Below are 16,388 nucleotides of genomic sequence, written 5' to 3' on the forward strand. Positions count from 1 at the left end.
GCTCCCTTTGGCCAGGAATAGATCCACGTCCAATGGGAGCTGCAAGCAACCATACCTACGAACATGCATACAAAAAAAGTGTCCAGCAGCCCACCGGGGCTAGCCCTGATGCATCGTATTGCCCACCTCAGCTTTAAGATCCCCATGACACTTTTCACAAGAGCTAATTGTTGGACTTCTATTTTCCAGTTTCCAACATGGAGAATTATGTGCTGCATACTAACAGTTCCCCATGATCTGAGATAAATAGGATGAAATTCAATAAGGACACTTATGAAGGAACAATCAGTTTCACACATATAGAATGGGAAGAGACTGTCTAGGAAGGAGTACTCCAGAAAGGGATCTAGCGGTCATATAGATCACAAGCGAAATATGAGTCAACAGTTACAAAAAAGTAAAAAAAAAGCAGCAGCAAACATTCTTCTGCTCTACTCTGTGCTCATTAGGCCTCAGTTGGAACACTGTGTCCAGTTCTGGACACCACATTTCAAAAAAGATGTGGAGAAATTGGAGAAGATCCAGAGAAGAGCAACAAAAACGATTCAAGGTCTAGAAAGCACAAGCTATGAGACTGAAAGAACTGGACTAGTTTAGTATAGAAAAGAGATGATTGAGAGGGGACATGATAGCAGTTTTCAAGTATCTAAAAAGGTGTTATGAGGAGGAGGGAGAATTGTTCTCCTTGGCTTCTGATAATAGGACAAGAAGCAATGGGCTTAAATTGCAGCAAGGGAGGTTTACGTAGGACTTAGGAAAAACTTCCTGTCAGGGTGGTTAAACACTGGAATAAATTGCCTAAGGAGGTTGTGGAATCTCCTTGATCGAAGATATTTAAGAGCAGGTTAGACAGACATCTATCAGGGATGATTTAGATGGTGCTTAGTCCTGCTGTGATGGCAGTGGGCTTGACTCAATGACCTATTGAGGGCTCTTCCAGTTCTAGAATTCTATGAATATTTCCATAGGATATTGCCGTCTTTTTCACTTCCTGACGAAAATTGCTTTGTATTGTTGCTGTGTTAAACAGCTCCAACATTTTATTTATAAAACAAACTGCATTATGATAGGGAGTGAAGGGGTCTCTAATGTGAAATTTTAAATCACTAGTACAAATGTTTAGTGCAGACATGATTTACACCAGTGCAGCAACCCAATGGCTAGAGTCCTAGCATTGATAAGGTATGTATCTAAATACACTCACATATAATGTCACAGCCTAGTCCAATAATACTTAGGTAAAACTCCCAATAACTTCAAGACTGACTCAGGGAAGAATTAGGCCGTAGTCTGTAACACATTTGTACATTATTTTGGTCTCCTTCTGCATGAAAGCCACTATGTAAATGTAAGCTCACTGTGAAAAGCATTATCCATGTGGAAATGTGCATCTTTATGCGTGGTGTCCTGGATTTTAAATGCACTTCGTAGTATATTGAAATAATCCAATTTTCCATCACCAGCTGCTGGTTTCACAGAGTTTCTATCACGTGTGATTTGCCTTACTTTCAGTTGTAGTCGCATTCGGTCCAAAAAGAATCTCCAACAATTTTCTCTGGTGTCAATCAGACCCAGGCTTCGGACCTCATTCCTAATTCCTGTAATAATGCTATCCATATCTTCATTGCTGAATAGATCCGGGACTTCTCCTACATAACAGCATTAGGGAGATTGAGGGGGAGGAGAGAGAGGATGAATCAGAAAAGTTCCAAAAAACAAGAATCCAAACTATTAACTAAAGTATGTCTGGACTTAGCACAAGGGGTTACTGGTCCATGACTGGGGTAGGCACAAGGGAAACAAACAACAACAGTTAGTGTTACCCTCTACTTTTTTTTATCTAAAGAGAGAATTATTTCTCAAGTGAAAAAAATTCTGTTTTACTTCTATGAACCATGCATGTGATGGCCTTTAAAACAGTAGTTCTCAGACTTTTGCAAACAATGATCCCACATTACAAATGATAAGAGTGTCAGGTCCTCCAAATTCAGAATCCATACCCTAAAATATTAACAGAACCTGAATCTCCTCTCTTCTCCACTGGTATAATCAGAATAAATGCAGTTAAATCAATGCAATTACACCAGTGTAAAATCACATAAGTGAAGAGGAGAATCAGGTGCATAAAGTCCACAATTTATGAATTACATGATTTTGTTATTAGCCTTCTGAAGAGGACTCTGGATCCGTAAGCAAACTAAGTATAATACTCAAACCCTGCAAACATCTCTAAGACAAATAATCTCTCTCTCTAAAGTTCAGTGAAACCACAGACTATTTGTCACTGGGGAAGTTCTTTCAAGAAATGTGTTGGTTTAATCACCTGATGCTAACAAGTCATTAATCAGCACAAGAAACCGTTCATCTGAAACATGGGCATCTGTCAGCAAAAACACAGTGGGCATGCTCTTGGCTCCAGTCTTGATGTACAAATTGGCAAGATCTACCTGTAAGGAAAAGAGGCAATCATTCATGTTTTGTTAAAGTGTTGATACAGAAGGGAAAAGATATGAAATGCATGTAATTGACATCAATGCCCCATTGATTTACATAACTCTTTCAATTTATTTACAACTGTTTAGTTTGCCACATTACATCCAAAGGAATAAAAGCAGGTCACCTCCAGTTTTAGACATCTGATGACAAGAATGGTGACTTTCACATGACCAAATGGTAATGATGAGAAACAGGCTTCTATCAATAAAAAAAATCTTCCTAACATAGTGGAAATTAATATCAAAACACTTCTACCAAGTAACTCCTTCTCAAAAACAGTTTTAATTATGCTAATAACATCTAAGCATCACACAGAAAAGCCAGCATAATCTTTTTGATTCTTCTTATTGTACCTGTTGTATGATGAATGCAAAGGATTATTTGTTTTGCTACTAAAAGTAGTACATGATTTCACTAACAGGGGAACGGTATGTTATTATTATTTGTATTTCGGTAGCATCTAGGAACCCAGTGTCATGGACCTATATTACGTTGAGCTAAGTATTGTGCAAATACAGAATAATTTAGAAAAACAGAAGACATTACCTGTGTTTTAATTTGTTTCATTTGTGATATAGATTATTTACAATGACAGTTTATATGCTCAGCCAGCCACAGGGCTAGCAGGTTCTTCCCCTCATTTCCCCATCTCAGCTCCTTGGGGGGCAAAAGCTAATCTGCTGCTATAGCTGAGGTTATGTTTATCCAGCCTTACAAACCAAACTGTGAACTGCAATTTACACCAAAATGCAATGCTGCAATTTCTGCGTGGATGCTGTGGGTGTGAACTAATGTTTCTTGTTCACCTTAACACAGTCCCCAAACCGGATGTGAGCTAGGAACCTTTTGGCTTGTTCCCACACTTTCCACATGAAGGCATCACAGCCCAGCATTCACACCCTGGTAGTATAAACTGCAGAGCAGTGTAGAAAAGCCCCAAGTCTTCACTTAAAGTGATTGTCCTCCAAATCTGATATCACAATTAATAATAGAAATAATCAGGAAGATGAGCAGATGATGAGGACTTCAGGGTACAAGGATTATTTTCCCACAGAAACTGAACAATACCAAAAAAATCCTCAAAACCCAAAATCAAATGGCTGTATGCTCAGAAGCATCCCTGGCTAGAAAGCTTCATAGAGTTTTCCATAAGGCAGCAACAGCAACTGAGTGAGATCCAAATTCTGCCGTTACAAACTGCATGCAAACCACCTAACACCACTTGTCATCACCTACAACCCCCAACTAAAACCTGTCCAACACATTATCAATAAACTACAGCCTATATTGGAACAGGATACCATACTCAAAGAGGCTCTGGGAGACAGACCCATAGTCTCATATAGACAACCACCTAACCTCAAGATGATTCTTACCAACCACCACAGGACATACCACACTAATACCAACCCTGGTACCTTCCCTTGCAACAAACCCCGTTGCCAGCTTTGTCCACATATTCATTCTGCTGATACCATTATTGGACCTAACCAAGTAAGTTATAAGATCAAGAACACATATTCCTGCGCATCCAGAAATATAATCTATGCTATCATGTGCCGAAAGTGTCCGTCTGCTATGTACATTGGACAAACATCTCAGACACTTCGCCAAAGGATTAATGCCCACAAAACAGATATCAGACAAAATCACAAAGAGAAAACAGTTTCTTGCCACTTTAACCAGAAAGGACACTCTCTAAATGACTTAGCCACCTGCATTCTGCTACAAAGACCTTTTACATCTGCACTTGAAAGGGAATCCTCTGAACTGTCATTCATGTTAAAATTCGACACTTATCACCAAGGACTTAACAAGACTTTGAACTTTCTCACCCATTACCAAGACAGTTTCCCCAATTATCACCTGTAATACCATTAACTCACAAACATCCCACTCTCCCTACCTTTAATATCAGCAATTCACAGACACTTACCTTCCTTCCTCCCCCTTCCCACCCCCCCGCATCCCCCTTCTGTTCTGCAATGTGATTTGTCCTTTTCATATTTGTTCATTTTTTTTAATTGTATCCTTTGGTATATATGGTTGTGACTACTTTCTTCCACTATTTGATCTGAGGAAGTGGGTCTGGCCCACGAAAGCTCATCATCTAATAAACCATCTTGTTAGTCTTTAAAGTGCTACATTGTCCTGCATTTTGCTTCAACTACCCCAGACTAACACGGCTACATTTCTATCACCTAACTTCTAGGTGGTTTCAAATCAACATTCTTCAAATAGGGAAGAAAAGCAGCATAAAAATATAAATTCTTGTCATTCATTATAGGCAAAATCCTAACTTTTTCTATTATTATATATGCTTGTAAGGTTCTGTGGATGGGAAGTAGAGCAGATCCCACTAGGCACCACTATGCAGTATGTTATCAGCTTTCATGCTGGTGCAGGAAAGGATGGCTTGGGGTTGAGTGATTTGAAGCATCTCTTACTGTGGTATCTACCTTTTGCACTTTATAGCCAATGAAGCATGTGCCCTGGTGACTTGACCTTGGTCCAAACTGGCAGGTAATTTCCTATTGAGGCCATAGTCCACTCACCAGGGTCACACAGACACCCTCATCCAGTACTCTGGCCACTAGGTTTGGAATCTTTACTTGTTGCTTCACAAGGAATGTGAGGCAGAAGAAATTCTATATAACCTCTTCCCCTCTTAGGGCACACAGGGCTCAGTCCCCAAGGTCCTCACCAATCTAACCCTGATCCAGCAAATCACTTAAGCACATGCTTAACGTTAAGTATATGAGTAGCTCCATTAATTTAAATAGCTCACATGCAGCAGAAGACAGAATTCTGTCCTGTAAGTCCAAGTAAAAGTTTTATTCCACTTAATTAGCTTATAGCTGATCACCAAAAACAAACAACAAAGGAGATAATTGTAATTACCATAGTTTTTACCAGATGTTTGCGGCTTAGAAAATAGCTATCTTGAAGGGAGGGGTTGTGGGTGGGCAGAGGAATTCCCACAAGATTTAAGAGAAACTACTGAAATACTGTAAAATATATAATAGTACCCTCCCCCCTTCAATTTGGCTATTGAACTAAAGAAAATTTTAAATAGCATAACTGAAAGCCCCAGGAATTGCAAGTTTTGTTGCTAAAAGATAAGCTGTGAATATAACCGATTTTTCAATTTACTACCCAATGAAAAATCATTTTGGGTTGCCCCAAAAGAAAATTATCTTAATGTTTCAGGTAAGTTAGGAGAATAATTAATACTGTTTGGTTCAAATGAAATGATTAGGGTTGGGGGAGGAGAGTTTTCCATGTTTAGGGTATTTATAACCCTTTTTTTTGTCTCAAAAATTTTGCCCAGCTCTAATCTCAAGTTGTGCAGCCCTTCCTGCACTCTTATTGTAAGCCCACAGGTTCCAAGCAGCAACTTCTTGAAGTCATTAATTCTCAGGGGAAATCAAACAATATCTATTTACCCTCAGGTCTTGGATCCCATAGCCTTTCTTCAATGTGATCTGGAACATGTCAAAGGAGCATATGTATGCTGCCAGCCTAGATAAGCTTTGTTTTCCACTACCACCTACTCCAACAAGAAGTGCGTAACCACGAGGGGCTTCCAAGATACGACTAATGCGGCACCTGATAATGCAAAAATGAATATAAGGACCGTATTAATTCAGTTTCTAATTTTCATGGATGGTATATATTTTAAGGTTGAAACTGGTTTTTTTTGCATTAGGATGCTTTTTACCTCCTTATACATGCTGTCATTGATTCATCTTTCTATTGCCAACTTTTTCCAGTATTTGGAAAGCTTGATAGGTAGATAAGTTTAATCATCCTTTCCTAAAGAGCATAAATACAGCACCATTCCTCCACCTAAACTCACTGAATTTACAACTTTTACAGTGACCTCTTGTTGAACAACATTTTAAAGGCCTGATCAATGCCTACTAAAGTCAGTAAAAAGATTTTCATTTAACTTCAATGGGCATCGATCAGGTGTTTAGGAGCAAATCTCAGGCATTTATATTAGGAGATCTGGACTACCAAAACAACAGGATTAACTAAATTTTGTTACAGAATCACTTCATAAACAGTGTGTTTGAAGATCAGCCTTCAATTTACACCTGGCATTTTTAGCTTAGAGTTTGAACAAAGAACTTGATAATCATCAAAACATTCTAAGCCAAGCTGACATTCAACCATAGATCAAATACTCAGCTGAAATCAATGGAGCTGTGGCTAGCCATCTTATGCCAGATGAGAATTTGGCTCATAAAAACATGATTTAGTTTAATATGAATCTGTTGGAAGTACTTTAATATTTTTGTCCACAGATTAGTGCTTCTAAAAGTTAAAGAAGAAACACATTATAAATAATCGTCTAGGTTAAGCTAGTAAACAAAACAAACAAAAAGGAAAACAAAATTTAAAAAATCCTGAAAATTGTCTTTTAAAATTTCAAGATTTCAGTCATCTGATTCTAGTGTTACTACTGTTTAATAGCATCATAACACAAGAATTTGAAGACTCCTTGACCATTTGCCTCACTGAATGCTCTAAACATTGTATGATAATTTAGAAATTGTCATCATAGTAGATCATAACCCACTCCAGAAATCATTCCTGACAACTATTCTTGAGTGGAATCTCTTTAATTAAAGCAGTCAAATAGTATCTATATCTAACATGGATACCTCCTGAAAGGAGAACAGCAGACCTGTTAAACCAAGTCTGATATGTTTAGCTCATGGGCAGAAGTATCATTGTCAAGCCTCTAAACTGATTTCATAATTATTTAATTGATAATTAATTCATAAAAGTAATAGAAAGATTTAGAGGATTTAGCTTCCATTGCATCTTTCAGCAGTTGCTGCTCCTGAGGTTTCCTAAGAAAACTGTTAGTTTGCGTGGCACACATGGATGCTACCTGCTGTCTCTAGACAGTGAGAAAGTTAATGAGCTACCAACATTCCAAGAGAAGGTTTCTGCACTATGACAATCACTTAAATCTCCCAATCAAGAAAACAGAGTCTACTTCCCCCCAAGAAAGTATCTGTAGGATTATTTGTCTATTCCAGCTACTTCCTACTCTGTTTGGAGAGAGATTTCCTCAATGGACTGCTCTGCTAAGGATGACTTTCACAGTACCTGCCCCACTGAACATGTGCTACATAATAAAGAGGCAGAAATACTAGTACAATTTAACAATGAGAAATACTTTAATCTTCAAAGTTTTGACATCACAAATAATAGGAACTGCATTAACAAAACTTAGCTTTGTTAGTAGTGATCACTATAACTCCCTGAGAAACAGTACTGCATGTTAATTGAGGCCCGGTCTATACTAGACCAGGCAGGTCGACTTAATGAATGCAACTCCAGCTACACAAAATGAGTAGCTGGAGTCAGATTACCATAAGCCAAGCCCTAGTGGCTTCCACACAGTGGGAGGCCAATGGAAGCAAATGCTCCCATCAGCTTCCCTTACTCCTTGCAGGAGGAATACCAGATCCCAGCAGGAGCTGTCCTTAGTGTTTGATTTATGGGTTTATACTAGACTCGCTAAATTGAACATTAGAAGATCGACCACCAGTGGTGTCAGTTGTCTGCTAAGTATAGATGTGCCTTGAGAGAATGTCTATATTAGACAGAAGCTCTAAATAGTGAAAAATAAAAGCTATTTTGTGTCTGTATTTCACTGACTCAACAGAATAATTCTTTGCCGCCTGAAAACATTTCTAGCAAACAAACTTTTACAGCTTAAGTTGCATCTCAGAAATTGTGCTGCAATTTTTCTGCCATCTTGGATTCCAATATACATCCCCACAGAAAAAAACAATATGATGGATATAAAGTTGAGAGTACATATTAGTAACTTAAGGGTAAGACATATTATGGGTTGTTGTAAATTAGTATTACAAACCAAGCAAATTCAGAGTTCAGATTATGTTTACAAGACATTTATATTAGGGATGTTAAATTGCATTTAATCAGCTAAACGAGTAATCTATGGAATTTCCATCGATTACTTGATTAGTTAATACAAGAGGAAACTGTAGAGCTGCAGCAAGGTTAGCTCCTGGGACTTTTAATACCTTAAGGCAGAAGTGCAGCATCTGGGACCTGGCGTGAGTCAGGAATCAACCGATTCCCAGCTCGGGCCTGGTTCCCCCCTCCCCCATCTCCTCTGCCTCCACTGCCACCCTGTGGAGACAGTGTTGGGGGGAACTGGCTTTTAAGCTGGCTCTTCGCATCACTGGCTCCTGCTCCCCACCCTTGCTGCCTCTCTTTGATAGAGATGTTCCGGGGGGTGGGCGGGGAGAAGTGACTAGTAGAATCACTACTCGACTACTTGATAAGCATATGCTTGTCCGGTAGTCAACTAGTAAACTAGTCCCTTATATCCGCAATCTAGACAGGTTAAGGTATGGAGATGTGCAGCTAAGGCTTTTAGAAAAAGCTAAGCTCAGCCTTGTAGTGAACACTATATAATAATAATAAAAATAATAATAATAATAATAATTTTAATGTCTGTGGTCCCAGATTAGATTAGCCTGATTTTTTAAAGACAACTGATTGTGCTTTTCATATTTTCACCCTCTCTTCTTTAAATAAAAAAGTTGACATACTAAATTTTTCAAAGGACACATTTTAAAAATTATTTTAATACATAAATTAGTGGATTTACTTGCAATTTCTGAGAAAAAAATCATTTTGTACTCAAAGGGTAAATGTGGTTCATACAAAAACAAAGAGGTTGAATCCCTGCTTTACAGGTAAACTGAAACTCATCCTTAACTATTGAGTCTTGACCTGCATCTCTATAATGTTATTAGTGAATACTACTAGTGAATACTACTAGTATTCACCCTGAATACTACTAGATGGTCGTCTTGGTATAATAATTTTACTAAAAATGCAACTAATCTATAGAGTAAGTTCTTCAACATAGCAAAAGAGGCAACTTCTTACTTAATAATTCTCTGACAGCAGTATCTCCTCTCAGTTTGACTCCGTGGACATAAACAAACATATCAATGGGCTTTTACAAAAAGTCTACTTACACATGCTGCATGGCATCTTCAAACAAAACTAAGTTCATAGAAGAATTAAGCTCATTGTAGTTTTCTAGTGTCTCTGTAAGTATCTTCCTCAGTACTTCCCACTTCTTGACTGGCATGTAGAGACGGTTGGCTACCCCATTTGCAAAATGGCAGTAAATGAGTGGGGACTGGAGCAGAGTATTAGCTTCCACATCCTAGCAAGTGGGGACAGAAAAAAATGTCAAAAAAGCCCCACAGGAAATACTCTTCATTTAATGGCTGATCCAACACCATAGCAAAAATCTTCAATACTGCCAAAAAGATTTGCTGGAAAGCTTCATCTGAGAGCTGGACAACATTTTTAATTTGAAACTTTTTGTTTGACAAATGACTGTCCTTAATTTTTTTGAAGAAATATTTAATGTTTTTTTAAATTTTCCAATTTTCAACAATAAAATAAATGAAAACCTCAAGCCCACAAAAGATTTCCAGTTTTTTGTTTCCCTTCCCAGACACCCTTTTATTCATTTTCTTCTTCTTACCTCTTTTTCAGTGGCAAAACATGGAGGAAAAAGGGCGTGTGTGAGAGTGTATGTGTGTGTGTGTGTGAGAGAGAGAGAAAGAGTGAGAGAGAGAGAGAGAGAGAGAGAGAGAGAGAGAGAGAGAGAGTTACACACAGAATGAACACAAAAGGCAAACTTTTTTTTTTAATTTGAGGGGAGTTATGAAATACATGTGCATTTTTGACAAGCTCTATTTCAGATAATAATCCCACTGCCTTGTCTGGGAAAGAATGGATATATTTCAGAATAATAAATGTATTTAAAGAACGACAGGACTCTATATAGTTAATTCACATGTGGGCATGGGCACCAATGCACCATTTATTGAGAAAAAAACTACAGGCTTTAATATCCAGCCATTGTATTTTGCTGACATTGTGCTACATTTCCAATGGAATGTTATGCCATGCCTGATATAATGGAAAGCACAGATATACATTTTCTTTGTTGTACATGCCATGTTAGGCAAGTGGAAAGATAGTTATAGTAAAGTTTAAGGAAAGGGCTGTTAAAAGAAAACAAACTAAAGTGAGAGGAAAAGACATATTCCCAACTGCCCAAAGGACAAAACATACATAGTTAACTAAGTGATATGATGCCCAAATAAATGGTACAATTAAAAACTACGTAATAATTAATGTTTTACATTAAATAATAATTGTTTTATAGTAATTAGTTGCATATATTTTGATCACCTGTCAAACTATTGGAGAAAAATTCTAATGCAAAAGAAAATAAATTAGTCTGACAAGGAAAAAGCTACAAAGGTATTAAATAAATATATTTTTATAACAATTTATGATAAATGGATCAAGTAAGTGCCAACTTGTTACCAGAGATACACCTAGCTATATGAAGATTCAGATAATCAAGAAGGCTGCCACCTTCATTTTTGCAGGAGGGCCTCAGGTGTTTGCTTAAAGTTAACAAAAGTGCAACAAACTTGAAAATCCTCCCTCATCAAACATAAGTGCACACCTATGGTCAATAAGAATATTATCATGTATGCAGAGACCAGAATTAATTATATCCGACTGAAAAAGCCTTACTTATTATTATGGTCTTTGGAAAGCTATTATCCACTACCACAGAAATGGGGAATAATTTTTTAGGGTGGGGGGGAGAGCACTCCAGTAATTTGGAAAGTGGTCAAGGGCTGCACTCTTCCATATTAATGGAGGAGGTGCGGGGGTCTAGGATGGAAGTTGGGTGCAGATGGGAGTTTGCGGTAAGGGATTGGGGTGCAGGAGAGGGTGTGGGGTCTTGGAGGGAGTTTGTGTGAAGGAGGCAGTTGTGACCTGCATTAGGGGACTAGGGTGCAGAGGTTGGGTTGTGACCTATGGCAGGAGAAGATTGTGACTTCGGGCACAGGACTGGGGTACAGGAGTGGGAGCAGGGGTTTTGGTTGTGGCTTGAAGAGGGTATTGGGGTGCAGGATCTGGGAGGGGATATGGGAGTAGGAGGCGGCAGAGGATTTGGCTTATGTGGTGTGTGTGTGGGGGGGGGGGCAGAGGGTTAGGGTGCAGGGGCCATATGGTTTTTGAATATTTACAAGCCTGAGGGAAGGAGTGGAGGGTGCTTCTCAAGCTGCCTGTTAACAACAGGCAACTTCCATTGGCCAAAGCTGTGCAAAAGCTCACAGCTGTTTAAACAGAACCTGGCTTCTCTCAGCAGCACGCTTGGGGCAGGCAGGGAATCTGCCTGAAACTGCCCACTGCATCTGCAGGCCAGATTTGGCCTGCGGAGGGTATTTTGCTCAGGCCTGCACTACCACATAAACAAGGTGCTTTCTTTTTCTTGACAGAAATCTTACTAACAGATGACGTTAAGGGGAATATGTTCAATCAGCACAATCATTGGCTTCAATTTCTTGAGCTACAGTATGAGATGTATGTGGCAATTTATAGTTACAGTTAACTTGACATATCCCTCAACAGCTTTAATGTAATCAACATTGCGGAAGAAGATATTTCCAATCTATATCCTTACCTCAAAATACTTTTGTGCAGTGTCTATCAGCTTTTTATGAAAGAAATGACCATCTTTTGGTTCCACTAGTTTATCTCCATAAACACGTGAAGATTCATGAAGCCAAAGATGCACAAGATCATTTGGCTGCTTTAAACATTCGGGCATAGCAAACCGAATTCCCTAAAAACAAAACAATCACATATATATAACTCCATCCAAAATACACAGCAGCTGTGCATCAAACAAATGTTCGAAAGAGAAGGAGATCGAAGTGGAGCTCTCTAAGGTGTGAGGACATGGTGCATGACCAGATGGGGAAGACAATCAGCACCAGAAGCCAGTAATAAATAGCCCTGTTTTAAGGTATCACTGAGAAAAATCTCAAATGGAGTTTTCTTGGCCAGAAAGAAAGAGGCTATTTAGAATGTGTTGGTTGAGTTGAGGGCCTGCCAGCAGCGAATGTAACTAAAAATGTCTTAGAGGTACTGTCCTATTGCAACCCGGGTCCTTGTCAGCTCTTTAAATAGTTCCCTGCTGGCTTTTGCTGTAGCTCAGTCAGCTCTTGCCTGAGTTGCACACCAGGGTGAACCCACTAACTTTTACTTCTGGGCCCTCAACTCATTAATACAAGCCCAAAGCTTCAACTCCACTAGTTCGCATGCACTGAAATAAGACTTGCCTTGTATACATTAGAATTTTAAAGTGCTAGCTAATTGTTCAAAAATTGACACCTTTTTATCATAGTCAAGACAAATCCAAAATGATATGGCATTCCTTTTTAAGTTTGTGTGGAGTTGTAATGGGATATTCACCTTGGGAGGGTCTCCTAGAAACTTGGTATGGTACAACTGGCCTTTCATATCCCTGTCATGCTCTGTAATTTGTCAACTATTTGGTAGGCCTTCAATGGCTCAGACCCTCAGCCAACTCGTAGTCAACTAGATGAATCTCTTCCATGGTATCAAAGAGTTCAATATGCTGTCAGCCCTCACCAGGGTCTTTATCCCTATCGCTAGGTCCTTGTAATACTGTCTTTCACTTGGGTTTTTAAAGGGACCTTGCCCCCTTCAACAGTGGTTGGCAGGGTTGGGGTAAGAGGTAGGATGATCAGATGACCCGATTTTATAGAGGCAGTACCAATATTTTCAGAATGTCCCTATAATTTGGGACTTTCCTTGCATTTGTCTTATATAGGTGTTTATTTTTGCCCCTCTTTCCCTGCCATCCTGATATTTCATCCTTGCTATCTGGTCACTAGAGGAGATGACCCAGACCCATCTTCTAACTCTGGGTCCCAGCCCAGGGATTTTACAAACAGCAGCCATGTATTGCCTCCTTCAGTTTCCTGCTGTTGTTCCCCAGGTCTTGTCCCCATAGCCTCTTCAATCTACCTCAGGCCTGAAGTTCTCAAATTCTCCTTGCTGAATGCAAGTACCACCAGAATATGTCTTCTGGTTCTCCCTTGAGTGCCTGTGACCAGCAGGGAGCACCCTTTTCTGCTCCTCTGGCCACAGCCAGGAACTGACCTACTCAAACCTTGCAGCTACTTTTATCTGAGCCTGCTGGGTTCTGATTGGCTGCTCCTTCCAGAGGTGGGGGATGGTAAGACCATGGGGCCACCAGCAGAGGGTCACAAATGCATGGTACACTCTATCACAGGAGAATATTACAAATGTTGGACTGAGCAGAAGAATCTCACTAGTCTGTGAGTTGGAGGCCCGGTCTATACCTAAAACGAAGGTCAACCAAAAGATGCTCAAGGATGAGAAAAAGAACAAGACTCCTGAGACACATCCTAAAGCTGACTTAAGCCCCAGTGTAGTCACAACTAGATTAAATGGAAGAATTCTTCTATTGACTTAACCACTGCCTCTTGAGGGGGGTGGATTTACTGCAGCAATGGCAGCAGGTGTTTGCATTACAGCAACATAGTCACAACACCTCAGCTGTGCCATTGTAGCACTTGTATCATAGATAGCCATTTCGTATTTCAGTGAACTGCAAACACAAAAATCCAGTATCAGGGTGCATTCGAGGTTACCGAAATGTAGGTTAGTGAGGGTCCCGTTACAATTTTCAGCACAACTCACCTTTTCCCCTACCTTCTATTTAATTTTTCTAAATTCCAGTCTTGACAACATCACGAGAATTAATTGCTCACGAAATGGGCTATATGAATTATTACAAGAGTTTACAAGTTTTCTGATTCACTAAAGTGAATTATTTACACCACTCTCTTATGGCTTAAGATTTCCTTGTTACCTTATATTTTTATGCTCAATCCAATGGATAAATCATTGCCCATCATTTTGGAAGTTACAGATAGGGCTACAGTCTCAAATTGTTAGATCCTAAAATTTTATTTTTTCAAGAAAAAATGTCTGTAAATATACAAGGATGAAAGCCCATAGACTATTCAGACAGAAGGCATATATCAATGGGAAATCGCATTCAGTACAAAAAAAACCCCTCTAACCATACCCGATTTGAAAAAAATTTTTTGATGACATATGCATAAAACACTCTGAATTAGCTTCCTTACTGCGGGTACTGGGAGGAGTGGTACCCTCTCTTTTCTGAGAGACTGGAACCATGCAGAAACTCCTCCCTCCTAAGCCATGTGGGTTGGGTAAGAAAAATATTCCAGAGAAGAGCCATCTCCTCTCTTATCCTACAAAAAACTTTCAAGCTAGAAGGATCAAACAGAGAGCACAGTTTTCACTTTGGACTCCTGTGCACTGATTAGCTGTTTGATTCATTCCCCAGCTTCAGTCTCTTCACCTCAGCCTCACTTCCCCCTCTACCCTATGTCTGCTTCCTTACCTTCTCACCTTATGTTTCCTTCTCCCCAACAAAACCTCACTAAAAAAATAATAATAATAATGCAGATTGCCTATCTCCTAGAACTGGAAGGGACCTTGAAAGGTCATTGAGTCCAGTCCCCTGCCTTCTCAGCAGGACCAAGTACCACCCTGATGAATTTTTGCCCCAAATCCCTAAATGGCCTCTGCAAGGATTGAACTCACAATCCTGGGTTTAGCAGACCAATGCTCAAACCACGGAGCTATACCTCCCCCCGAAACTGTAGTGTTAATGTGAGGATTGCAAACCATCACTCTGAGTATTACATCCCTTTCTCTTGGGGTATGTCTACACTACAGTGTTATTTCAAAATAGTTAATTCAAAATAGTTATTTCAAAATAACGCATCTACACACAAAATGCATTTCGAAAGTGTTTTGCTATTTCGAAATAGTGCATCCACACTGAGTGGAGGCTGAATTGCATTTAAGGCCAGCCGGAACCAGGTCCGGCAGGGCATCAGGTCAGGAGTTACTTTGTGTGGCTGCTGCATGAGGCTATTGAGGCCTGTGCTTAAAGGGACCCCCCCCCCCCCAATCTCCCGGGATAGCCAGTTCTCAGCTTTCTCTGCTTGTTTGCCTACCTCAGTGAGGGACAGCAAAGCATTTTTTTTCACGTGCTCTGGCTGCCCTCACTCAGGACACCACAGCACTCTGCAACATGGAGCCAGAGCTGCCCCATGGCACTCTGGTGCTTCTTGTGGATGCGTTGCTGTGAGCCTGGCTGCACTTTCTGCAAGCTGCCATCCGGGAGGTCCATCGGGGGGCTGTCAGTATACAGGAGTCCCTGAGGGAGAGCTTCCACCCTGAGGAGCACTAAAAGCCTCCCTGGTCTGCCCCACTGGGGGCTTGTGCCTCATTCCTCCCTCATGTCCTTCCACTTACCCCTCCCTAATCCCCCTTCCTGATGTCAAATAAAATACATGTATTTTCATGAACACAAACTCTCTTTATTTAAGAAAACTGGGGGGGGGGGATGAAACTCTAGTGAGACTGGGGAAAGGAGGTGGGAGAGGGGAGAAGAGAGGAGGGGAGAGGGAAACCTGGGAGGAGGGAGCTGAAAGAGGCAAGCAGGGGAAGAAGGGGAAGGGGAAGCTCAGGGCTTAGGATTGGGGGTCTCGCCCAACCAACTTGATTTTCATGCAAACCTGCTCCTGGGTTCGCATGTGGCCATCGGTAGCCAGGCTGGCAGCTATCCTGCCATAGATGGCCGTGTTCCTCCATCTAGTGCAGAGATTGTGGACATTGGGGGCATCCCTCCCAAACCTGAATAAGGTCCATGATCTCCACCCTGGACTAGGAAGGTGTCCGTCTTTTCTGGGCCCTGGCAGGCTCCTGGGAGCTAGCAGACTGCTCCTGGGGAGCGGTGGAGGGCTGGCTGCCAGTGGCTTGCTGGCTCATGTTTTGGGGCCACTGGGTCAGGGGCAGTGACTGCTGGCTCTGGGCTGGCAGGTTTGGAGCTGGCACAGGTACTGTGG

The 16,388-nt window shown here is 40.5% G+C and overlaps 1 protein-coding gene across 6 annotated transcripts in view; it reads right to left on the reverse strand.

Moving 5' to 3' along the window:
• Nucleotides 1-16,388, reverse strand: part of DNAH11 (dynein axonemal heavy chain 11) — a 273,839-nt gene that overhangs the window by 120,302 nt on the left and 137,149 nt on the right. For all 6 annotated transcript variants that reach the window (XM_075922225.1, XM_075922224.1, XM_075922226.1 and 3 more), the window contains 5 exons: nucleotides 12,068-12,229; nucleotides 9,537-9,730; nucleotides 5,943-6,105; nucleotides 2,324-2,447; nucleotides 1,507-1,649 (listed from right to left, as the gene is read on the reverse strand). In XM_075922225.1, coding sequence (XP_075778340.1) covers nucleotides 1,507-1,649; nucleotides 2,324-2,447; nucleotides 5,943-6,105; nucleotides 9,537-9,730; nucleotides 12,068-12,229 — 786 coding nt within the window. The remainder of the gene's footprint in view (nucleotides 1-1,506; nucleotides 1,650-2,323; nucleotides 2,448-5,942; nucleotides 6,106-9,536; nucleotides 9,731-12,067; nucleotides 12,230-16,388) is intronic.

The sequence above is a fragment of the Pelodiscus sinensis genome, chromosome 2, assembly GCF_049634645.1.
Source record: "Pelodiscus sinensis isolate JC-2024 chromosome 2, ASM4963464v1, whole genome shotgun sequence".
Taxonomy (NCBI): Eukaryota; Metazoa; Chordata; order Testudines; family Trionychidae; genus Pelodiscus; species Pelodiscus sinensis.